General features: G+C 48.1%; 1 protein-coding gene across 2 annotated transcripts in view; it reads right to left on the bottom strand.

Annotated features, from left to right (window-relative positions):
• Nucleotides 1-885: 885 nt before the first annotated feature.
• Nucleotides 886-26447, bottom strand: part of LOC146195686 (monocarboxylate transporter 14-like) — a 43135-nt gene continuing 17573 nt past the window's right edge. Inside the window, exons 3-4 of one of the 2 annotated variants that reach the window (XM_084596258.1) lie at nucleotides 11582-12574; nucleotides 886-1843 (exon numbers count right to left, since the gene is read on the bottom strand). In XM_084596258.1, coding sequence (XP_084452384.1) covers nucleotides 1707-1843; nucleotides 11582-12574 — 1130 coding nt within the window. In that variant the 3' untranslated portion in view covers nucleotides 886-1706. Of the gene's footprint in view, nucleotides 1844-10806; nucleotides 12575-26447 lie in introns of those variants that run through there. The other variant, XM_084596257.1, reaches the window with a different exon arrangement.

Raw genomic sequence — 26447 nt, 5'->3', positions numbered from 1 at the left:
CTTTGACGATCAAGCCGCTCCCCAAAACCATGAATTGGGAGTATAATCAGGGGAGGCGTCAAGCCAGGGCAAAATTTATACAAACTAACTATGGCAGAAGACAGGCACATATTACGTGGATGCAGCGGGTCCCACCGAGGATCGTATCTGCACCATTGCTGTTGTGCACCAAGGAAGGCAGGTGAACAGGCTCTCAGTAAAAACTAACGACGCTCTAATTTTGGAGGAAGTGGCGATTGCACTGGTCGCCACCCACTGCGACTCAGCCTACATAATGTCGGACCCGCAACAGGCCCGCCGAAATTACTTGCGGGGTAGGATAGCGCCACTCGCCTGTAGAATATTATTGGCACATACGAAAAATTCAGATTCAGCTACTAGTAAAAAACAGGTTATATAGGTGCCCGGTCACCAGAGGGTGGAGGGGAACGAGACCGCACAAGCGGCTGCCCGAGCGTTCCTCCACCGGGGTTCCGCTCAATCCTCCGGTTCTATCGATGCAACCATACCAATCCCGCTCATAACGTATGCGGACATTACAAATTATTTACGCCTCAGCAGGAGGGCACTCCCGGGACCCGTAAAAGCACTCGACAGATCTGAGGAATGCCACCTTAGACGGCTCGAAACCGGGTGTTTTCTTAATCCCGTCATACTAAAACACATGGACCCGACATTTACGGGTAGGTGCAAATTATGCGAGCAGTATGCTGACCTATATCACATGGTGTGGGCCTGCCAGCAAAATACAAAAATGAAAGCTATAAAACAGCCAACTACGGAGGGCTGGGAGGCGGCCCTGTCAGCTCGGACCTGGAGGCTGTCGCCTTAATAAGTATGAAAGCGGAAAACGGGGAAAAAGGAAAACAATACTAACAATTTTTGGAGGAAAAGAATTTATTTTAAGTCATTTATGATTCAATCTTCAGCCATCTGATAGTCATAAAGCATCACTTTCAAGCTTCCAGCCCTGAAACCAGAGACAGGGAATACAAACCTCCAGCACTCCCCGACATTTCGAGCTATATCTGCAAGCAACCAGACCAAGTTAATATCGTTTTGCTAGTCATCAATATTCATGTTAAATAAGAAAGAAGAGGGAAGAATATTAAGACTAGAAAGACATCAATGGAAGATTATTATATAGTGTTACGTATATGCCACCGAAGAGGACGACGATAGAAAATACAGTGAGAGACGACGAAGCTGAAGAAACCGTTGGGGCTTGCCTGAACACTTGCTGTGTTATGCTCTGTTGTGCTGTAAACACTTTCTCATCACCTGCTGTGGTTTCCTGTGCTAGCCTTCTCCCCGTATCAATATTGCTAGCAAGCAAGCATTTCGTTAAACAGTGAACGAACGAAAACTAAAGAACAAATATTCACCCAGGTTAGCGAATATAGTTTCTTTTTTTTTTATTTTTGGCGCACAGCTTCATTTTTTTACTTTGATTAGACTATTTGCCATCTATACGTATGGGGTACAGGCTGACGTTTTTTTTGAATTAATAAGAATTGACTTACAATGACCTCACTACAAAAATCAGATCACATCAGACAGCGCCTGCATCGTCTGTCTTGCATTTCAGGAGCTACCAAGAACATTCATATTACAGAGCGGACATAAAATTATCAATTAGTACCATATAAAATATGGACGCAGAAAGCCGTGTTTTAGTGCTTTACGCGTTGCTGTACACTTCTGTGTCAGTTTATGCGTTCCTTCCTGCTTCGGCTGGCTTCCACGCAGGTCTTCACCAAAAGGAGGACTGCCGCCGTGACGTTTACAGCACCGCACAAACGGTACAGGTTGTCATACGATCCTCCGGTGTCACGAAAATGGCCTGCGCAGAATTCATCAAAAGTCGAATCAGCCATTCGCAAGATTAAAAAATAACAGCTTAGGGAGCGAGTTGGGGCGATTTGGTGCTACATAGTGCCTAGAACTGCGGTGAACGTACACAAACACGTGAATAGAAACACATCAATGGCGTACACTACTAACTGTAATATGAACCTCAACACGCAATTTGTTTTCAACACTCGATCAGCCACAAATTCCTCTTCTACTCCCAAGTACATCTCACTCGCACACCTCTTGTCTCGCCAACTATACATGTTGGCAGCACAATCCTCCCAGTCCATCACTCATATCGTCCAAGCATGATAGCCACAACTTCCACCACATAGACACGCACTAAAAAAAAACCCACGCATCTGCAGTTGCCACGTATAACGTTCACGTTCACTCCTTCTCTTCATATAGGCCAATCTTCATAAATGTCCTCAGTAAGACGTCAAGTGCATCTAAAAATCACCTCTAATAAAACCAAATCTCTCCAACAACTCAGGAGCATTCCTGAAAAAAGGAAATTGTTTTTTTTTGCCGTAAAGACAGCGAGGCTTCACTAACACATGTGCTATCTTTCTCTTGTATCAAAAATGCCTCTAAAATGTCCCGGGCAATCTTGTCGCGACTATAACCTAAAATCCTAAGCCTACTCAGCAACGGCTCACGCTTGCACTTTTGACAATGAAGGGGTAAATTTGACCAGTTTCCATTCTCGAGAAATTTCTCATGCTCTTTTATTATCTCATTAATACACCTCCTACCTTCGCCAACATATTGTCACCAACACACGTAGCAATCAGCACAACAACCGAGCTGGCCCTTTTTAATCAAGCGAAAACTCGAGAGAGAAGAGGATGACGCTTAGTCACGTGCCAAGACATTTGGCCAATTGGTGGCGCCAAAAGATGGTCAGCGGTGTGGCATTGCCCCCCATCCAAGGGGCATCGATCCGATGAGGCAAGCGTAAGGCAATAGTAGAAAATCGGGGCAAGTTATACTAGAAAGTCTCTGGCTCCGGTTTAGACCCTGAAATGGTTTACCGATTGTAATATGGCTTCATTCTGGCAACGTGAACTATTTCAGATTTCGGCTGCCGAGAGGAGCGTACAGTGCCTTGTGGTAGCACCTCGTAGTTCACCGCGCTGAGGCGGCGAAGCACCTCGTAAGGTCCAAAGTATCGCCGCAGAAGCTTTTCAGAGTGCCCTCGCAACCGTATTGGGCTCCATACCCAGACTTGGTCGCCGGGCCCGTAAGTCACCTCTCGGTGTCGCAGGTTGTAGCGCTGGGCGTCGTGTACTTGTTGGTGCCGAATTCTCTGTCGAGCAAGCTGGCGTGCAGCTTCTGCGTCACCAATAAATTGGTCAGCCCCCACGACAATGGAGGGAGCAGAATCTGGAAGAAGCATGGCATCCAGCATAGTCAAGGGTTTGCGTCCATGAACCAAATGAAATGGAGTGAAGCGTGTTGTTTCCTGGATTGCAGTGTTGTATGCGAACGTGATGTACGGCAGAATTCGGTCCCAGTTCCCATGATCGTCGTCTACATACATAGAAATCATATCGGCAATTGTCTTGTTAAGCCGCTCAGTCAGTCCATTAGTTTGAGCATGATAGGCTGTTGTCTTGCGGTGGGTGGTGCCACTGCGTCTAAGTACCTCACTCGTGAGTGCCGACGTAAACGAGGTTCCTCTGTCAGTTAAGACGACTGTTGGCGCACCATGACAGAGTACAATGTTGTGAATGAAGAAATGCGCAACTTCATCTGCGGTACCACGGGGAATCGCCTTGGTCTCACAGTAGCAGCTGAGGTAGTCAGTAGCAACCGCTATATACCTGTTACCCATGTAGGACTTCGGAAATGGGCCCAGTACGTCCATGCCGACCAGTTGAAATGGGAATTTCGGGTGATCGATAGGCTGTAAGAGCCCAGCTGGTTTAATGGGTGGTGTTTTTCGCCGCTGGCACTCACGGCAGGTACGGACGTAGCGGTGCACAACGGCAGCTAACCTGGGCCAGTAGTACTTTCGGCGTATCCGTGCCAATGTACGAGAAAACCCGAGATGGACGGAAGAAAGGTCATCGTGGCACGCACAAAGAACGTCGTCATGTAGCGTTGTGGGTACTACAAGCAGATAAGCAGTTTCTGTTCGACCGTAATTCTTCTTGTAGAGCACACCATCGCGCAGGCAAAATGACGACAGTCCGCGCCTGAAGAGCTGAGGAGGAGATGACACGATTCCTTCGAGGTATTCAATGAGGGGCAAAAGTTCAGAGTCAGCCCGCTGCTTTCGGGATAAGGTGGACGTCGCGGTAACACCGAGGAAAGCGGAATCGTCGTCGGAGCCGTCCGCGTGGCAGGGAGTAGGGGCGCGGGACAAACAGTCAGCATCACTGTGTTTCTTGCCGGACTTGTGCACGATTGTAACGTCAAATTCTTGCAGCCGAAGGCTCCATCGAGCAAGCCGACCCGATGGATCTTTCAGGTTTGCCAGCCAACACAGAGAGCGATGGTCGCTCACGACACGAAACGGACGACCGTACAAGTACGGACGAAATTTCATGACTGCCCACACAACAGCAAGACACTCCTTTTCGGTAGTTGAATAATTAACTTCGTAACGGGACAAAGTGCGACTGGCGTAAGCAATGACACGTTCTGCACCGTCCTGCCACTGAACAAGGACCGCACCGAGGCAGACGTTACTGGCATCCGTGTGCAGTTCCGTGTCTTCCTCTTCGTCGAAGTGGCCAAGTATTGGCGTACATTGGAGACGGGACTTGAGTTCCGTGAAAGCGTTTTCCTGGTCGGGGCCCCAAAAGAACGGCTCGGCGTCTTTTGTCAGGCGGGTGAGAGGCTCAGCGATCTTGGAGAATTTGTTAACAAAGCGACGATAGTACGCGCAGAGGCCGAGAAATCGACGCAAGCTTCGTTTATCCGCTGGTTTGGGGAATGAAGAGACAGCGGCCGTCTTCTCTGGGTCTGGACTAACACTTCGAGCGCTGACAATGTGGCCGAGAAATTTCAGCTCGTTAAAAGCAAAGTGACATTTTTCGGGTTTTAGAGAGAGACCGGCAGATCGGATGGCCTCGAAGACAGCGCGCAAACGTTTCAGGTGCTCGTCGAACGTGTCCGAGAAAATCACAACGTCGTCGAGATATACGAGGCATGACTGCCACTTCAGACCAGAGAGTACAGTGTCCATCATTCGCTGAAATGTGGCACGGGCCGAACACAGGCCAAACGGGAGCACATTAAATTCATACAAACCGTCCAGCGTAATAAAATCGGTCTTCTTACGGTCTCGCTCATCAACCTATATTTGCCAATATCCACTGCGGAGGTCAAGGGATGAAAAGTAAGTGGCATGGCGAAGGCGATCGAGGGAATTGTCTATGCGTGGCAGGGGGTACACATCCTTTTTCGTGACGTTGTTGAGGCGTCTGTAATCCACACAGAACCTCAAGGTTCAATCCTTCTTCGCGACGAGGACAACAGGCGAAGACCAGGGGCTCGTCGACGGTTGGATAACGTCGTCTTGGAACATTTCTGTTACTTGGCGGCGGATGGCATCACGTTCTTTTGAAGACACCCGGTAAGTACGCTGACATAGTGGACGTTGGTCATCGGTAACTATAATTCGGTGCTTCGTTAGTGGCGTCTGTCGGACCTTGGAGGTTGATGCAAAACAATCGCGGAACGAATTGACAAGATTCTCTATGCAGCGTTTCTCACTGGGCAAGAGGTGCGTGTGCACATCAGTCTGAATGGCTGTCGGCGTCGCATTGTCGAGGTCTGACAAGTTGGATGAAGCGTACTGGCCTGTAAATTCTCCAAGTTCTTCAAAATAAGCGACCGTCGTGTTCGCCGTCAAATGTTTGGGTTCACATGTGAAGTTTGTCACTAGCACTTTGGCTTGGCCACGGACAAGCTCGACAAGGCCCCGAGCTACACAAACTTGTCGAGTTAGAAGCAGTGACATGTTAGCTTCAGCAATGCCACGCGTGCCGGTGCTGTGATCACATTCGACTGTGACGAACTTGCTCGCACACGGAGGGATCGTTATGTGGTCGTCACAGACGCGCAACATCGTTTTCCGGAAGTCCGTGTTGCTCTCAACGGCTCGATTAGTTGAAAACGATACCATGAGCTGCTCCCGAAGGTCTATAACAGCACCATACTCTTGAAGAAAATCCATGCCGAGAATCAGATCTTTGCAGCACTCTTGCAATATGGCAAATGTGCCAGTGAAAGTAAAACCGCAGATCTCTATGCGGCAAGTGCACATGCCAATCGGCGTCATTACATGACCACCGGCGGTACGCATCATTGGCCCAGACCAAGGCGTCAGAACGTTACGGAGTGCCGTGGCTAGCTGGCTGCTCATGACGGAGAAATCCGCGCCGGTATCCACAAGTGCGGTCACATCACAACTGTCGGCGGTTACGAAAATTTCCCCGGAAACAATGCGTTCGCAGCACGTCGGTAACTGCCTCTTTGTAGGGGTGGCGAGGCTTGTCAAGCGGTCGTAATGACTGCTTTTATCTTGCCGCCCTCAGTTTTTTCTAAAGAAAACTGGAAATAAACTGATTGATTGATTGGATCGGGTCGTCGCCGCTCGGGCCGTCGCGTCAAATTGTCGGGTGGAGGCTGTTTAATCGGAGACGTAGCGGCGGCCCCACCCCCGGAGGTTGCCGTGTTCAGTTTTCCCGGTGAGGGGACGTGCCTCTGAATTGCCCAGAGGAGGAGTACCGACTGGGCGAAGCAAAACGCCTAGCAGATGTCGATCGCGATCGCCATTGGGGTGACGTTGGCTGCATCTCGTTAGCAGCCAGGTACTCCTCAATCTCCTGTGGTCTTTCGCCATAGCGGGGTCGAGGCGCGTTTGGTGGAAATGCTCTCAAGCCTATTCTCCGGTATGGACAATTTCGAAGAATCTGACCAGGTTCGCCGCAGTGAAAACAGAGTGGCCGTCTTTTGGGCGTGCGCCACAAGTGCGCCTTGCTGATAGCGGGACGCTGGTATTGCTGCGGCTCGACGGGGCGCAGATCTTGTTGCTGCTCGACGGGGCGCATGTAGCGAGGCGGTGGTCCGACAACGGGGCGGAATGGAACTGGCTTGGGGGCAGGTCGACGTAAGACATCACTATAAGTCATAACGCATGGCTCCGGTTGTGGTGCAGGTGGTGGTGGTGGCTGCACCGCTCGCCGAATTTCATCACGGATGACGTCCACGGTAGAATAATTATTTGCAGAGGGAGCATTCAAGTGGAGGTTTTGCAGCTCTTCGCGGACAATGCTCCTCACAAGCTCTCGCAATGCCTCGTCCCTGGCTGCTGGCACGGACGCGCAGCAGGGTGCGGCCGCTAAGCTTGCCTGGCGGCCCTATTGGGTACTCAGTTCCTGCAGGGAACGTTCTATGCTGGTAGCTTCTCGCGAAATCTGCGACAGTTCTTAGGGGGTCGCGAATGAGGCCAGCGAACAACTGCTCCTTCATCCCGCGCATGAGGTGCCGTACCTTCTTTTTGCCTCAGGCATGGTAGGGTCGGCCCGATTGAAAATCCGCGTCATGTCCTCGACAAACATGGCCACACTCTCATTTGACTGTTGAGACCTTAAACGAATTGCAATCTCTGCATTTTCTTTGCGTGCACTCGAGCTGAATGTTGTAAGCAACTCACGGCGAAAGGCTGCCCAGTTGACAAAGGACGCCTCGTGGTTCTCAAACCACGTTTTGGCCGAGTCTTGCAGCGCGAAGTACACATTCATTAGCTTCCGCTCGTCGTCTCATTGGTTAAATGCAGCCATACGGTCAAAACTGGCCAACCAGTCTTCCACATCCTCTAACCGGTCACCATCAAATTATGGCGGTGATCGCGGTGCGAGGAGGACGAACGGTGGGGCGTTGCTGGAAGGCTGATTTGTCTGGCTGCTCGTAGTGGATGTCATGGTTCGTAGCGGGATGGACAGCGGTTCAAACTCAGGTTGTAGGCCTCGGAGGCGACGGCTGGCTTTATTGACAGGAGTCGCGTCCACGCGTTGACGAGCAGCGTCACTGAAGTCTTCGGGGGCAACGTACATGGGATCTTATCCTGCACAATCCACCAAATGTCACCAACAAACGTAGCAAGCAGCACAACAACCGAGCTGGCCGTTTTTAATCAAGCGAAAACTCGAGAGAGACGAGGATGACGCTTAGCCACGTGTCCAGACATTCGGCCACTTGGTGGTGCCAGAAAATGGTCAGCGGTATGGCAAGATACTTTTGCACATGTTAGTTGAATCTCATACATCATTCCCACCACACAGCCTATAAAACGCTTGACATGCCCCTTGACACATTGTGCCTCTTCCCTATTCTTGCACACAAGCTACACAGTTACTTTGGCGCCGAAAACAACCGGAACATCATACCAGCCTGCCACCTCCTTCAGGCAATGCGCCACTCTATGAACGTGAGGAACTTATTCTTGACGTTTATTTCCCAACTTCGCTGCAACTCGTATTTCGCCTTTCTTTCTTTGAAGACGAGTCTCTGCCACCCCACAAATAACTGTACCTAGAAATCCGGCCATCTGAAGCCTTTGCATTTCATTAATAAAGCTAGCCTCTGCAATATCTTCTATTTCTATATATATTTCTCTACATTTTATCTATATTTATATCTATAGTCTATATTCAGTTGACAAAGCGATTTCTGCATTCCTTAATGGTCCAGGTATAAAAATATTTAGGTATGTTGATGATTTATTAGTGATGATAGGTAAGGGCTCTGTATTGACGCAGGAAGTTAAAAGTGCCCTTCTATGGTTAGGATACAAGGAAAAAAGCTTGCTTTTACCCATGCACCTGTGCTACCTGTGGTACCTGTCGATAGCAGACTGCAGGTCCTATATTTAAATATAAAAATTTGTGATGGCAAAGCGTGTTCCGTACGTGTCAGCCCATTCAAACACTCTTAAATGAGCGATTGCTTCTCTTTGTCTGGAGTCAGCGCTGTTGAAGTCCTGTGATCATATGGCTTAGGCTAGCTTTATCAATCAAATGCAAAGGCTTTAGTTGTCCAGATTGCCGGCGGGGTTATTTGCGGGGTGGCAGAGACGCTTTAAAAAATGAAAGGAAAAAGAATGGTTGCAGCGTAGTTGGAAATAGACACCCGCAAGAATTTCCAAACATTCATAGAATGGCGAATTACCTGAAGAAGGTGGCAGGCAGGTATGATGTTTCGGTTGAGTTTTCTGCGCCAACGAAACTGGGCGGTTTGTGTGCAAGAATAAGGGAGAGTAAGAAAGCAGAATGTAATAAGAGACATGTCAAGCGCTTAATAGGCTGTGTGGTGGGATTGATGTATGAGTTTCCACTGACATGTGGAAAAGTATATGTAGGCCAAACTGGAGGTGTATTATTGATATAAGAAAAGAGCATGAGAAATTTCTGGAGAATGGGAACTGGTCAAATTTACCCCTTCATTGTCAAAAGTGCAAGCGTGAGCCGTTGCTGATTGCCCAGGAAATTTTAAAGGCATTTTGGACACAAAAGAAAGATAGCACATGTGTTAGTGAACCCTCACTGTCTCTACGCAAAAACGAAATGTCCTTTCTTGAGGAATGCTCCTGAGTTGTTGGAGGGATTTGTGTTTATTAGAGGTGCTTTTTGGGTGGACTTTATGTCTTACTGAGGATGTTTCGGAAGATTGGCCTATATGAAGAGAAGGAGTCAACGTAAATGTTATACGTGGCAGCTGGAGATGTGTGGTGGTTTTTTCAGTGTGTGTCTATGCGGTGGAAGTTGTGACTGTCATGCTTGGATGGTGTGAGTGATGGACTGGGATAATTGTGCTGCTAACATTTATTGTTGGCTAGACATCTGCTTGGCAAAGAAGAGGTGTGCGAGTGAAATGTGCTTGGGAGTAGAAGTGGAAGTTGTGGCTGAGTTTTGAAGAAGAATGCGTGTTTTGTTTCATATTACAGTTGGTAGTGTGCGCCAGTATTGTGTTTTTGTTCACGTGTTTCTGGGTACTATGCAAGATTGAAGCTTGAAGACGGTATCCTAAAGCTGGGAGTTTGGATCATTGCAACGCACATGTCATAATCTGGGAGCAGTTTTTATTCTTGATTTAGAGCACCCTTTCTCTCGTCGCTCAAACCAGAACGAGTAAAGCGAAGACAATGGAAGTACCAACTGGGTCAATTAGTCCTGGAGCAAGCAGGCAACGATGTCCTGACCTAGCAGTAACACGCTCTTGACTTGATGCGCGAAGGTTTAAAAAGCAATCCCGGCGCCTCTCAAAAAATGTGCATCTCCCTTAAAACAACATCTCCGGTCATTCTCAACCCATTCATATCTTGAGCCGAAGAACTGCGTTAAATTTCTGGTCAATGGTATTTATTTCATTCATAAATAGAATAACTTATATATTTACGTCACGCATGAATGTGGACACTTTTTATTCTAGATACACGGGCGTGCTTTACAGCTTTAGAGCATATGCGGAGACATCGCAAAATAGTGGATTGGTGCCCTAAACCATTTCATGTTGCCTGTCTGAACTCAGCACTCATACCGCACTCACAGTACGGGGAGCATGCACAGGCTGAGGTTTAAAAATGCCGTTGGCGATTGCATTGAACGCACATATCTCATTCGCCGCTTCCGCGCTAATCCACCATAATTCGACTAAGTTCGAAGCCCTCATTCGTCATCACTACCATCCTCATCAGCCGGACTATACTCACTGCAGTGTGAAGGCCTTTCCATATTACTCCAATCAACCCATTCAGTGCTAGCTGCATCAACCTGACCCCTGCGAACGTCTTAACCAATTCCGCCCACCTAACTTTTTGCCGCCCCCTGCTATTCTTTTCTTTGCTTGGAATGCAGTTTGTTACTCTTACCGAACATGGGCTATAGGTACTGCATGCTCCGCGCATGCTCAATTTTTCTTCTTGATTTCCACTAGAATGTCATTAACTCGCGTTATTTCTTTGACCCAATCTGCCCGTTTCCTATTTCTTAACTATACGCCAACCATTTTCGTTCCATAGCTCTCGGCGTTGCCCTGAACTGAAATGGAACGCTTTTTGTTAGCCCCCACGTTTCAGTCCCTAGGCCCCCACCTACACTACTTTGAGTACAGCTTCTTGAACAGTACTGATTTAAGCTATGCTTGAAGATTTTCCTTTTACCAGTGCATTGTATTTTCATTTTCCCATGACAAAAAGCATCTAGCGGGTTGTATGCAATACGGCAATGACGAATTGCAAGATGCTTCTCAGAATATAACACTCTTTTGCGCCTCTTTCCTTGCCTGGCCTTTTGATGACAACGCCGCAGGTCGTCATTGACCCCGAATTCCGCTTTTGCTGCCTGAAACCAACAAAAGGCGCGCACGGTGCCTGCCGCTTACGACAAACCTAAGTAGTGGGTGAAGCATGTATTCAAAAGACTTTGTACTTGGAAATAATCCAGCAGTTTTTACAAGTTCTGAATAGAATACTAGGGCTCTAGCAATCTCCGATAGGCTGCACTGTCAGAAAAATTACATTTTTCTCATTCGCACTTCACTGCAGTATAATCTTTTATATCCACTACCAAGCACGTGCTCTCTACGTGCTTGCAATTGCAAACCAAATGCGTACTGCGTGCGCAGGCATATACATCTGACTCGTAAGATAAGTTAATTAGAGCGGGACGCGACAACACAGCGATATTTGCATCGTTAACTTGGGTCTCACCCACAATTGAAGGCTCATAGAAGGTGAGAGGCAGTGACACCAGTGCCTCGAGACCCCAGGAGACCGGTATGCTGTGCACTCCCAAGTAGTCGGCAGTTAGGACGGCCTTGATTGTCGACAAGTAGCCATGCTGGAGACCGGTGATCACAGTCACTACAGCGATAGCTGGATAAGTTTGCAGGTGTGGCATCATGAGGAAGCATAGCGACACCAGCACAAAACTGACGGACGCAACGCCACATCGGCCGTGGGGAATCTTATCCGATAAAACGGGAATCACGAGTCGGCCGCATAGCCCACCTGTGGAGAGGCACATGATGAGAATTGTAGCAGCGTCCATGGGCACTTTTTTGTCCCTTGCGTAGTCCACTATGGTTGACGAGAACAACGGAAGCGTGAAGTCAGCGGCAACAAAAGGGACAAGTAAAGCGTAGAAAGCCGGTGCCTTCAAAATAATTGAAGCCTGCAGAAAGACACTATCGGCATTCTCATTGTCATCCGGAGCATTTAAGGCCGCCAGAGCAGGTCCTGGTGATTTTGATGTGAGGTGGTGACTGCATAAACTGTCGTTTGCCCTTGTTGACGGCGTTTTGCTCTGCTGTGAGCAAGTTCGACGATCTGTGGGTGGTCTTTGCTGTTTTTCCTCTACATCTGGGCGATGATCAGGCTCACGCTGTGCGAGTCTCAAAGAAGGTTTCGCTGAGTTTTCTTCATCTGTTGCGTTTTTCCTTAAACAGTCAGACCGCAGTTTGGTGGGTCTTGGACTTTTCAGAATGAGAGTCAAGGGTAGTAGGTTCAGATTCAGCGCACCAAGGACAAGGAATAACCCTTCGAATCCATATTTTTCCTGTAAAGTGGACAGCAGCAAAGGGCCAACGATTCCAGAAATAGAGACTCCCACATATTTGAGACCCATGGCCGCACTCCTGTACTTCCTGAAGTAGGACACGGTGTAAACAGATGTGGCGATCACAAGGATGCCTTCAGATACCCCTGCAAGCAAAAAAAAAGACATGGTGGAATTCAACACGGCAGCTTGATTTTGCCTGCTTTGCCAATGAATAAGCAATGATGTAACTTAAATGTATTCGTCGAATATCCATAAATACGACCGCGAACCATTTAAACTTTTTCCTTGCTTTTCAACAACCACTAGAATGCGCCCTTATCACTTAGCTGACGGAAATATTTTGCACACTTTGTGAATGCTCGTTATCGCGAGACGCTGTTATCATTTTTCTTTCTTCCGCAAGATGCACCGAGATGTATCAAACAATGCCCCAACCACGAGCGTCTATTCCTACTATGTTCTCGGTTGTGCGAGTCATATTTGGCGTCTTTATTGAGACCTTTCCCTTACGACTTTCAATTGAAGCAGAATTAGTACCCCGACCATTCCTACTTCGACGACCGACGCTAGCTGCTATCGCTGCCGCCGAATTGCTTGGTTCTTTTGCAGGTGCACGTCAGCCTAATAAAAAGTTAATTTCAGTGTAATACCTGCCTGTTAGCAAAAATACTGCAGTATTTACCCCAATTTGGATTCGGATCCCAATAACGGCAGCGGTTGTTTCTTCAGATCTTGCGCATTTAGTTATGATTTCTCCGTTATAGATTACAGTGATACTTCATGTTCGCAGCCCCAATTTTAAAAGAAATTCCTGGTGCTTTCCTTCGCTTCGCTGACTTTTGTGTATAATAAGGTACCCCCTCAATTTTCAAATTATATATATATATATATATATATATATATATATATATATATATATATATTGCCGCAAAGCCTACAAAACTGTATTTGTTGTTTTTTTTGGCAGCCGCCGGCATGCGGCCTTATGACTGATTCTGTCTCGCCTATCAGTTCTGTATTTTTTTTTTTACTGCCCGATGTCGCGAGACGCACATTTATCAGTTTCGTCGTCGTGCAAGATGTGCCGAGATCTGTCTCGAAGATTCTGATCACTCGCGTATGTTTCTACAATGTTTCAGGTTGTACTAGTAGCAGTTTGCGACGTTATCTAGATTGTTCTGAGCAGAATATAAATTGAGCGTTGACGAGTGCGACGGGCATTCTTAGTTCGACGATCGACGAGCACCTTTGGTGATATCACCATTCCCAAGTTTTAGTTTTTTTGCGGGCGCAAGTCAGCCCAAAAAAGAGTTTCTTTAGTGCAATCACCGACTTTTCATTTCTGTCATCGACCTTGTCCCCAACACGTGAAATCTGGTCGAGATGCTGCCCTTGATCCTTCAAGCGAGGACCTCAGCCTTGTACGTGTCGCCCTGTGGGACCAGCCTATAGGTCACCGAGCCAGCCGCCGACTCCAAGGCCTACAACCCGAACATGGTCTGCTGCCTGACCCCGTTCGACTCCGGAAGGCATCAACTTTGGAAAAGCCCCAGTCAATAGCACCAGTCGTCTTCGTGCAACATCGGGAGCCCCCGTCTTCCAAGGACTGCCCAGTGAAGATGCGGAAGACTGGATGGACCTTTTCGACCGTGTGGCAGAATTCAACGGCTGGAACGACGCTGTGAAACTCAGGCAAGTCTACTTTTTTCTCCAAGGACGTGCCCGAGTTTGGTTCGAAAATCACGAGACTCCTTTAAAGGATTAGGGGACATTCAAATCAGCGATTTTGATGGCCTTTGCAAGTTCAATCCGAACATAAAGAGCTCGGGCCATCCTCCAATGAAGACTTCAGCTCCCAAACGAGCCAGTCCTGGTCTACGTAGAGAAAATGAAGCGCCTTTTTCGCCGCGCCGACCCTAGCATGGCCGAAGGTGAGCAAGCGAAATTTTTAAATGCCAGGCGTTAAAGAGTCACTTTTTGCGGGGCTGGTCAGAAATCCGCCAAAAGCCGTTGCGGAATTCGAAAGTGAAGCATCGACCATCGAGAGGACGATGGACACTCGGATGTTCCACTACGAGCGGCCACTCCAGCCTGTCTCACACAAGCCCCTAGGGCAGCGCACCTGAGAGCATAGAGAGCCTTCGGGACCTCATCCGGGAGATCGTGCGAGAACTCCGCCGGTTGCTGCCGCCATTCCAACAACCCCATGTGGCTACGCTCGAGCACGTCGTCCGTGAAGAAGTCAAGCAGGCACTGGGTGTTCCTCAAGTGACGGCTCCGTCCGCGCCAGTGCAAGAAGCAGCAGCCATGAACTATGATGCTGCATTAGGTCATCCTGCATCCCGACGTGGCCTTCCTGGCCCTCGTCGCTACCGTCCTGTTCCCGAAAGCCTCATCCTGGCCCCCGTCAATGGAACAGCCGATGGAGCGGGGGCAGCCGATGGCGGCCCCCGTCCATCAAGCCTACCAACGACCCCCAAGCCCCAGAAAATGCGACGCCTGGCGGACCGCGAACAACCGGCCATTATCCTTCCATAGCGGTGAGGCAATCCACACCCTACGCCACTGCCCTTACAGGCGCATCGGCCTGCGCGGCTTCGCTATCGACGCCCCATCGACAACTGGCAAGCGACCACAAGCAATCGACAACTTCCTGCGGGTGGGCTGAGGCTGATAAAACTTTATTCACAATAAGTGGGAGGAATAGGGGAAGTCAGCTAGCGTGCCACAGGCCGTGGAGACTTTTGGCAACGCCGGCCCATTCGACGGCCTTGAACTGAATGCCAGGGTGATCGCTGGACCTTAGCTTGTCCCAATCTTCTTAAGAGGGATCAATCAAGAGTTCTGAGGGAGGCTCATGGACTTTGGACGCCTAGATCATATGCTCGAAGTTGTCTTTCTCCCCGCAAAACCGGCAGAAGGGATTCATATTCTTATTATGAATTTTGATATGTAGTTTGGATTGAGGAAAGCACGCGTCCCGAATTAGTCTCTCATGCTCACTCTCGCCGTACAGCGCCCGCTTTACGTCGCCAGGCCGTACCTACGAAGACAGTGTGCGCGCAAGGTCCCCATGTCCGTACAGGGGAAACCAAATAGAGCAACCTTTGCAGGTTAGATTGCTTCACGGCGAAAACACGAAGGTCCCCCATCGCTGACGATGAGTCACGAAGAAGCAGCCATTAAATCGCCAATTCACAAGACGACAACGTCGACGAGATCACGAACAGACTTCAAGTTGACATCACCACCCAGCGACGTGACGGTGGTGTGCCCCGGCCGCGACCTCAGCATGAGTACGAAGCAGAGATCGAACACCGAAGCCAACGTGCAATACTAGGGCGCGAACAAGCTACCTCGAGGTTGCTGTCGACGGACGCATGGTTACCGCCCTAGTGGACACCGGGGCCGACTACTCTATTATCAGTGGAGATTTCGCCACCTAGCTCAAGAAGGGGACGACCACTTGGGACGGCCCGCTAATCCGCCCCGCTGGTGGTAACCTTATTACGCCGTCGGGGCGATGCACAGCAAGAGTTACAGTATATGGACAAACCTATCCTACCAGCTTCGTCATCCTACAGCACTGTTCCCGCGCCGTGATTCTGTGTATGTATTTTCTGAACGAACATCGAGCGATCAAAGACCTCTGATCCAAACTCATCAAGCTCTCGACCGACAAAGCCATACCTGCTACGAGAACTTCGACGCATCACGTCGCTCTCAACGTTCTCGACGGAGAATTGACCGTACTGCACCGATCAAACGTTATCATCCCTGTGGTTACAAAAGAAGTTGTAATCACGGATGGGGTTGTCGAAGGAAACTCTCAGTTGTTACTGAACAGAGGACTTGGCATCGCAAAAGGCATCGTCTGTTTCCGTCATGGACAAGCTCGTGTGCTCGTCACGAACTTCACCGACAATTACCGGCACCTGAACAAGGGCATAACTATTGCTTTCCTTGACGAGCTAGTGAACACCCGAGAAGTCTTCGCCCTCCCCAGCCAACTTGAAGACGATGCACCCAACCGAGCCAATAAGCCCGATTCTGACATCAACCCAGCGCTCCCCCGAGCAGACAAGGCCGGATACGCACTCTTCGTAAAAGCTACAGCGAGTGCTCTTCTTCAGCGCCGAAGGTGCGTCAAACTCCGTTGGCACAGCATCGCATCATCACACACAGGGGAACGGAGTTTACGGCAGGGTTTACGCGAGCCATCCTGGAATAGTGATACGAGCCATCAATAAACAATTGCGTGCCATTCGCAGACCAATGGCCTTACGGAGCGCATGAAAAAAACAATCGCGGCCATGATCTCCATGTACTTCGACGCTGAACACAAGACCTGGGACGCCATCTTGCCGTACGTGATCTTCGAGTATAACACGGCAGTCCAGGAGACAATCAGGGCTACCCAGTTGAAGCTTGTGCACGACAGGGAGCCCACCACCCCGCTCGATACAATACTGCCACACATAACCAACGAGGACAACTTTCACGTCGCCGCCTACCTGCAGCGGGCAGAAGCCCGACGACTTGCACGGCTGCGTATTAAAGACCAACAGCGCACCGACTCCCGACGATACAACTTACGACGACGCCATGCAGAGTACAATCCAGGAGACCAAGTGTGAGTTTGGACTCTAATTCGCCGCCGTGGACTAAGTGAAAAGCTGCCGCGTCGATACTTTGGGCCATACAAAATCCTTCGCCGCGTCGGACAACTCGAGTATGAAGTCATTCCTGATGGTACGACAAGATCACAACGGTGACGCGCCCCCCGAAATCGTACATGTTGTTCACCTGAAGCCTTATTACGCGCGGTAAAGACTCTGTGGTGTTGCAACTGCGTGATCATTCTATTTAAGTTGCTTTGTTTATTTACAAACATCGAGATGATGTTCTTAAGGGGGAGTAATACCACGCAACCTACATAACTGTATTTGTTGTATATTAGCAGACGCCGGCATGCGGCCTTATCACTCTAATTGTGGCTCGCGTATCAGCTCTGTAATTTTTGTTTGTTAATGCCCGACGTCGCGAGACACACCTTTATCAGTTTCGCTGTCGCATAATATTCGCAGAGATCTGCCTAGAAGTTTCCGATCACTCGCGCATGTTTCTACATTGTTCCAGGTCGTGCCAGTAGTAGTTAGCAACGTTATCTAGATTGTTCTGAGCAGCATTAAATTGAGCGTTGGCGAGTGCAACGGGCCTTCTTAGTTCGGCGATCGACGAGCATGTTTGTTGCTATCGCCGCAGCCAAGCTACTTGGTTCCCTTGCGGCGCAAGTCAGCCCAATAAGAGTTTCTTCATTGCAGTCACCGACTCTTTATTTGTGTCATCGACCTTGTCACCACCAAGGGACAATATATATATTATCTATCCCTTAACAGATTACATTACTAATTTATGTGATTAACGAAGTAAAAATTAAAAAAAAGACAGTTTCCTAATAATGTAGCACCTTACACTGATAGGGCGGGACAGAGGAATAATGCAGCAGGCAGAAGAAGCTTCCGCCGTTGCTTTCGCAATTCAACTAACGTTACCCAGAACTAAACTCCAGCCAGCTTTTTTTACGTTCGGGTCGTTTTTAGCGTTCCCGATTTTTCAGATAAGCAAGTAAAAATGTCGCGGTATTACTTCCTCGTTCTTGACATTTTTATCCTTAAATTTCGCACGCCATCAATAGACCATGTAAAAATATATTAAAACAACGTCCAGCTTCGAGAGCGAAAAACTAGTTATTGAACGTGCAAGCTAGCTTTCTAAAACAATATCTACCTGCACAACAGAAAGTGAAGTAAATGACACGCATGCAATCAGTTTTTGAGATAAAGACTCAAGTTTACAAGAAAGCGTGCCTCTGCGTCCTTCAAAGCGCGTGTCTCAATATCAAAAATTTTAGGTGGCAATTTGGGTCACTAAAGTGCGATAAGGCGAAAGCCTTTGTTTGAAACTTCGCTAATTCCTAGTTTTACTACGTCTGCTTCTCTAGGCTGTGTGTTGCGGAGTTCGAGGAAGCGCCCAATGAAAGGCACCGTATGGATACCTGGATCGGTATGACGCGGCAGCTTAATCTACCAGCCAACATATAAAGCCCCGCTTTAACTGAGCAATATAACCGTATCTTCGTGACCTAAGTATAACGTGAATGCAAGGTTCTTGAAGGCTGATTCTAATCATGCAACATAGCGCTAAACAGACAGGGACACAGCGAGACACATGGGACGGGCGGTCACACGGGTCTCGCTGTGTCGCTGTCTGTTTAGCGCTATGTTGCAAGAAAACCGTCACCAACTCGCCCAAGCTTCCATCCTGGCAAACTGATTCTAATACCACTTTCGCATATGAAAGGAGAGGGCCGAATCGGCAGCGCCTACCAAACCTAATGTCAGGAAACTCTTACGTCCTCTTAGTGCTCGGCCATGTCAGCTGCCAGCTACCGCCTCCCACGCATAGGTCGGCAAAATCTCTTGTGCTCACTCAGGCTCACTAAGAAAAATTTGGTACATCTTCGGGCTCACTCTCACTCAAACTCATAAGACCCGGACTCACTCACACTCATAAACTCAAACTCACGCAAGCTGGCGACTCACTCGGGCTCACTCAGACTCATAACTAATCTGGGCTCACTCACTCATTTCAGCTCACGACTCATTTGAACTCACTTATCTCGACTCACGCATTTTTGACTCGCGACTCATCTGCACTCACTCGCTTCGACTTACGACTCATCTGAACTCAGACTCATCATAGACTCACTCATTTAAACTCATGACTCATCTGAACTCACTCGACTTGACTCACTCATTTGTGACTCACGACTCATCTGCGCTCACTAACTTCGACTCACGACTGATCTGCACTAAGACTCATCTGGAATCATTCATTTCAGCTCATGACCCAATTGAGTTCACTCATTTCGACTCATCGGGACACACTCATCATGGACTCACTCAGTTCCACTCTCGACAAGCAACGAGCGACGGTCCTAAAGCTTGTATAGATAGGCGGAATGCAGTACAGAGAAGAACGCGGGAAATAAATAGAAAAAAGTGTAACATTACATAATTAGTTTGTTTTCTTCAGTAATGAATGAGTTGAAAGGTTACAGGAAGACTAAAAAATATGGCAGGGATTATCTCTTTTAACCTGATTAGAGTACGAATAGAGTACGAAAGCAAGGTCGTTTTAGCTATAGGATGGACCAAATTTTAGAAATGGCTATGACAGATTTGGTGGTATCCATCTTGTCGGCCCCAGTCAAGAATGGTTGGATACCAATTGTACAGTTGAAACTTCTGGGCCAAATTCTAAAAATAGTCATGCCCAACTTTACAGGTAACTAAATGTCGAGGATGGTCAATGCAATTAGGAACTGATCACGTTTTTATGCAAATTGACCAAGATCACATTTTTAGGGTTGGTAAACCGCGTGTGACCCAAACCAAAATTTGGAGGTCACCAGCCTCTTCGCCGTAATCGATTTATGTTGAACGTTCATTTTGGTCCGAAATCGGCCGAGGTCAATCTACTGGGGTGAGTGGACAAATGTGACGGTGCGCCCGGTCAAATTTGGATGTCGCTATCTTGTTCGCCATAGTCATATTAAATTAGACTGGTTTTTGCCCAGTTAGTCCAGGCCATATTTCGGCGGTGGGTGGGCAAATCTTAAGGCGGCTCTGGAGGTCACCATCGTGGTCCCGGTAGGCTAATTATGTTGTAGAGGTTTTGTACCAAATTGACCGGAGCAAAATTTTAGCTATACCGGAATGGGTTTAAATTATCCACGTACGTAGCCACATATTTGTGACCTCCTCAAACAGCCTACCCAATTAGAGCAATTGCACACACAAAAACATATCGGACAAGATGCTTGGTCTGTGGTGATGAGCCGAGGACTTCTTTCGCAATAAAAAAGAACGTTAGAAAACTTAGTAACACAATAGTCTCTTCGAGCTTCATTAGCCTGATATCATTAGCTATCCACGGATAGCCTGCCTCATTCGCATCGCTGTGCACTATTGAACAGCTAACGCGTGAAATCATTTGCGAGATATTCCAAAATAAATAAACAGCAAAGAAGGAAAGTGCGATACAGTGACCACAGGATGGTGAGGCCTCGAATTAGCCTAAATCTGAAGAAGGAACGCAACAGATTAGAAAGAAAGAAACCCATAAATGAATTAGCGGTGAGGGGGAGGGCAGAAGAGTTCAGGATCTCGCTACAGAATAGATATTCAGCTCTAAACGAGGATGGCGACCTTCTCACCCTAACCTCTGGAACTACTCCTACGATACCGACCAGCCCTTGCCGAGACCTCCGCCCGGTTCCGAATTTGTATCTCGCGACAATCAAACATATAAAACTCGCCGATTATCTTCCCCTCGTCGCCGTTCGCCATATCCGCTTCTACGAAGTTCTACCGGCACTGTTGAGGGAACTAATAGTAGCAGTTCCCGGGGCAAGAACTGCGCTTGGTTCGAACTCTTTCAGTCCTCCGTGTTCCCCCGCTAACGCGATACAAGTGTTTGTCGACGGCGTCGCAATACTCGCTCTTGTCGACACGGGCGATGCCGTATCCGTCATCAGTGAAGCTCTTTGCCATCGTCTTCGCAAGGTGACCACCGCGCTTTCCGACTCTTCGCTTCCCACCACCTCATCACAGCGCCTTCATCCCTCAGCGGCTTGCACAGCCCGTGTTCTCATCGATGGCGCCGGGGGGAAACTGTAGTGCGGTAATCTTCACCGTTATAGCCACTAACATGCGTCGCTTGCTGGCGCTCTCAAGAACAAAGAAGTTGGTCGTTATTTCCGTGATTCGCTACGCCTGACGCCCCGCTACAAGTTTTTCCGGAGCAGCTGGATCCATCTGCGTCGACGGAATAAACACACCCCTACAATATATATATATATATATATATATATATATATATATATATATATATATATATATATATATATATATATATATATATGCCAACGATGCGTAAAGGTGCTTGGCGTCGTTCGGAATCAGCGGTCGTCGCTGCAGCCGTATCCTCCGGGATCTGTCGCCGGAATTCGCTCCTCTACTGGAACCGTTGCCAACCGGCCAACTATTTCTGCAATGGCCCAGGCAGGTGAACATCATTTGCTGCAGCAGAAGCCTCGTGTGCCCCCCCAGTTTCCACGGCGGTACTGATGAAAACGTCGACGTCTGGATTGGCCAGTTTGAGCGAGTGGCTCAATTCAATCAGTAGAGCCCTGCTCAGAAGCTGGTCAATGTCTATTTCGCACTTGAGAACTGTGTTAAAACGTGGTATGAGAATAGGAAGGCTACTCTTAAAGGTTGTGATTCCTTTCGTCAGCAGTTGCGGGATACTTTTACCTGTCACGATTGCCGTGATCGGGCACGCCGCCTCCTAGAAGCTCGTGTGCAACTGCCTAACGAGAGCGTAGCCATTTTCGCTGAGGACGTGACCCCGCTTTGTCGGCGGGCTGATCCCGACATGACGGAATCAGCGAAGTTTCGCCACCTGATCCAAGGCGTAAAAGAACCTGTCGTCGCTGTTTTGGATCGCAGTCCCCCTCAAACCATCGCGGACTTCATCAATGAAACTACTCTCCTTGAGCGAGCGCTGCAGTGATGCCAGCGCACTGAATCTCCCTGTGGTCAGCCCTTCAGCTGTGTGGCCACTTTGTACGGGTCCACTGAACATCACTCTCTGCGTGCGCTGATCCGCGAGGTAGTTCGAGCTGAGCTCCTGGAGCTCAATCTTGGATCGCCTAATTCGACTGCCGCTGCTGTCACCAAAGCCATGCGCGAAGAAATCCGTTAAACATTTTCACCACCTGAGTCACTGTCGGAGCCACGTTCTATCAGCTTCGCAGCAGCTCTTCTTCGGCCAGCTGTGCCTCCCACGCAACAGCTTCTTTTCAAATCACAGCCGCCTCCCGCTCCTAAGTCACCGTTCTACCAACCTTCCGACCAGCCGCCATCCGAACCGAACCCCCTCATGCAGCCACTGGTTCTGAAGACAGATGTCTGGCGCACTCCTCGCCAACGGCCGCTGTGCTACCGCCGCGGAGAACCTGGTCACTTCTACCGCCGTTGTCCCTACCGCAAACTCGGTCTTCTAGGTTTTTCTCGTGATTCCCTGCGTCCCCGGGTAAGCAAACGCCTCTCCTGAAATCAAAGAATACCTAGCATCTCGCGCAACCTCTTCGACCGACCGTACACAATCGTCTTCTCCCGTGCACTACTCGTCACCCAGCCGCCGTGACTATACTGATGCGCCAAGGCGCCGGCCCCAATTCCTCGCCGGGGAAACTGAAGGTGGCGACCTAAGGAGGGCAGGCTGCTGGTGAACGGAATCGATGTCCTGAAGACCCCCCCCCCCCCCGGAACGACTCAGCCCGATGCTGTGACTACGATGCCGCCGCCGCCGCATGTACCCGAAACTCCGAATCCACCTCATACAGATCACGTTGTGAGCGTCGACCTTCCCGTTCTCGTCGACGGGCACCCAGTGACCGCTTTGTTAGACACTGGAGCAGACTTCTCGATAATAAGCAAGAATTTCGCAGGTCGGCTGTCCAAGGTGAAAACTGAAAGGCTGGTGATGACGAAATAAGACATTTGTATCTTCATAGATAGGGCTGGAATTATTACACTCTCACAGGTGTTCTCACCCCAGAAGAGTTATCATTTTTGTGTTCACGAAGTCGAATATTTAAACATCGCTCAGTTTGTCCTACGTAAGCCTAACCGCAGAGAAAAGGAATTTTTTACACCATACCTGATTCACAACGCACAAACCTTGCTTTATGCTTTACTTTGCTGGTGCGGGAATCATTAGCTACATTTTCTGCCTTTCTTTGCACAAGATGACATAATTTTCCTAACTTCAAGGGGTGCATCGGGCTATTCCTACGTCATATCTTTTTGCGACGTGTTTTAACCGGTGTGACAGGCGATGAATGTATGGGATGACAGCACGCTTCTTCAAGTTCACTTGAGCGGGTGGTACGCGGACTTTGACCCATTTCAATAACTTAATGCATGACTGTGAAATGACATTTTGGGGTAACCTGCGTTTGACAATCTAGAAGCTTGGATATGGAAGCTATCATGGAGAGCATGTGGGCATGATTTAGCAAGGCAGTACCTGAGACAAGAAACCGCTATTCCGTTTTTAACTAGTTTCGAATGTTGTCAGCTATAATTGAGCCGTGTTTTTTTTTTATCTAGGCCAGTATTGCCAACAAACCTGTGTGTGGATGAAGTGCAGCTTTAGATCACGAAACTGTAGCTTAGTTTCATTAGGAACCTCTAAGGTGAATTTGAGCCCTGAGCCACACTCCTTGAAGATTTCTAAGATGTTCACCATGCGATAAGTAAACTCCCTTCTGTCAATGAAAAGCACAAAATCATCAACATAACGAAATATACTTTTGTGCATGCCATCGAACCTCTGGCTAAGTACACGATCCATATTGCTCAAAAAAATACTACTCAAAATGAGTGCAACAGGCTACCCGATGCAAGTTCCCGACTTTTGTAGATATACCTTGTCTCTCCAACCGACAATTGTGGAACTCAGGTACACTGTCAACAGTTCTAAAAACCCTTCCAACGAGACACCCGATTCATTTAAAAACATCATTTCGTCATTATCCTCCGTTATGCATGACTTCACGGAAGACAAAAGCCGGTCATGTGGTAGGCAGTAATACATGTCTTCAATGTCTATGATGAAGGCATACGCTGTGCTGGGATTGTGGTCTTTCAGAAAGCTGCGGTTTGGCTTACATAGGACACATTGGGCGATGTTTAAATATTCGACAACGTGAACATAAAAATGATAGCTCTTCTGGGGTGAGTGAACCCCTGCGAGAGTGTAATAATTGCAGCCCTATCTATGAAGATACACAGGTCTTATTTCATCATCATCAGCAAAGAACCAGAGAGGTGATGGAAGCGTTCTACACTGTATCATATGGTAACTGCGTAAGCAAGCCTTCGGTTTCACTATCTAAGAGAGAAATAGCTAGGATATCTTCGAAGATTTTGACATTGCTTTCTTCTTCTCCTGGATTTGTTAACTGACTGTATATTTTGTCGATAAGATACTTGTTCTTATTTAGAAGTTCATATTTTTTCCCCGATAAACCAGTTGTGAAAACGGCGCTTGTCTTGTATTCTTCTCTGTGTCCACGTTCTGTCTGCGCCCTCTTATCTATCATAGATGCGACCTGATTAAATCAGGCTTCAGGTACTTCCATGCAATGAAGGAAACAAATCACGGGCTTGGGGTATTAGCTCTCGGCTGGAGATCCAAGGTATGGAGGTTGGATTCCTAGTAGAGATACGATTATTTATTTTCTTTATTTATGGAGCTCGTTACGAGAGACAATCGTTACGAGATCGTCTCGTTACGAGAGAGCTCGACGGAGACGCCGCGAAACGCAGGAACGGGGGCCAAAGAACTGCGCTATAAAAAAATAAGAAAAAAGTGGCTTGCCTTCAATTAGGCGACCTGAGCGCTTTGTCTTTCTTTTTTGTTTCTTCAGTGTGATATCTCGATAAAATCTCCCTCCAAGATTGCTGTCGGTACTCTGCCTATATTGCCTATCGCTGATAGTGGTTCGGGCTTTCTGTGGTCCGGCAAAATGTGCGGAGGGAGTTCTGAGACTATGCTGATAGTGGCGTACGCCATCCACTCCTTTCGAGACGCGGAACTTGCACACTTCGTTAACTGAAAATGCGTTTGGCAGCGTTTAAATATGGCTGGAGCGCAATACCGCAATCACGTGGTATTCTTTTTTCCATTTCGCGAGGCTTTATTCCAATTCTTGAAAAAAGAACATAACGTAGAGCAGGTTAATAGAAACAACTGGGTCGGTTCCCCTCTTCAACCTAATGAAATGCACTTGACCTAAAAGTGAATAATAAAGATCTTGCATAATTCATTTTAGTTAATTAGGTATGTGAGCGGAACACAGAAATTACTCTGGGGAACACAACATGACGACAAACAATATGTCGTTCTTCTCAGCAAGTTACAAGCTTCGTTTTTTTAAACATTTGGTTCAAGTTACATGAAATACTCCGTTCATATATCGTGCGCTTGTGTACGTATGTGTGTGTACCTTTTTTTGGCTCATCAACCAAAGACCAAAGAAATCTTGTACTCATCGAAAATCGGTGGGTATCTGACTGCACCAGGAATCGAACCTGGCACCTCCCGAATGCGAGGCGAATGCTCTACCACAGAGCCCCCACTTTTTTTTATAATTTATTGCCAGGATTTAAGAGACCTCACAATACATATACATCAAAATACATCGCCGAATAAAAGTAACCCCTATTGGTGCGGCATTGGTGCACTAAAATTTTCTATACGCCACCAAGGGCTCTAATCTTAGTAACCATTCCGGGAACAAGATTTGAGATTTCAAAACGTAAATGAATGCGTGGCACACAACCACAGAGCCACCGCTTCGGTACAGCAATCCGAATGGCTCGTAGGCCACAGTGGGAGCCTGCTTCCAGGCACTCCCTTTGAGATGGCAGGCGGTGGGTTTCAAGCTGGCCGCCTACCGAATCGATAGCGAGAGAGTGTGTGTGTGTGTTCAAGAAAAGGAAGAAGAGGGCGAAAAGCTAACGAGAAAGTCAGAGCAAGGCAACAAGCAAAACAAATTGGGGAGAGCTTTTCGACAACACTCGAGCACACTAGCGGAATGGACATTACGAGAACATCGGGCCTGCGCGACAGAAGGAAAGAAAAAACCCACAAGCAGAGAAAAACCGGGGCAAGTGACCAGCCACCCAAGGGGGAGTCAGCGCGTCTCCGCGCATTTCTGTCAGCCCTTTCGTCTGGTGGAACATAAAACCAAAATGCAGGTGCCACAAGAGGTGGGCTAAGTAAAAGCACTTACTTGTATATGCTCAGTGAGCGAGCGTAAAATGGGAATGAACAAGTTGTACAACCGTAGTGATACAGAAAAAAAAGTATGCTATG

The sequence above is a fragment of the Amblyomma maculatum genome, chromosome 3 (assembly GCF_055883805.1).
Source record: "Amblyomma maculatum isolate TAMU_Amacu chromosome 3, ASM5588380v1, whole genome shotgun sequence".
In the NCBI taxonomy this organism is placed as follows: Eukaryota; Metazoa; Arthropoda; class Arachnida; order Ixodida; family Ixodidae; genus Amblyomma; species Amblyomma maculatum.
This window is presented reverse-complemented; position numbering and strand designations above follow the sequence as displayed.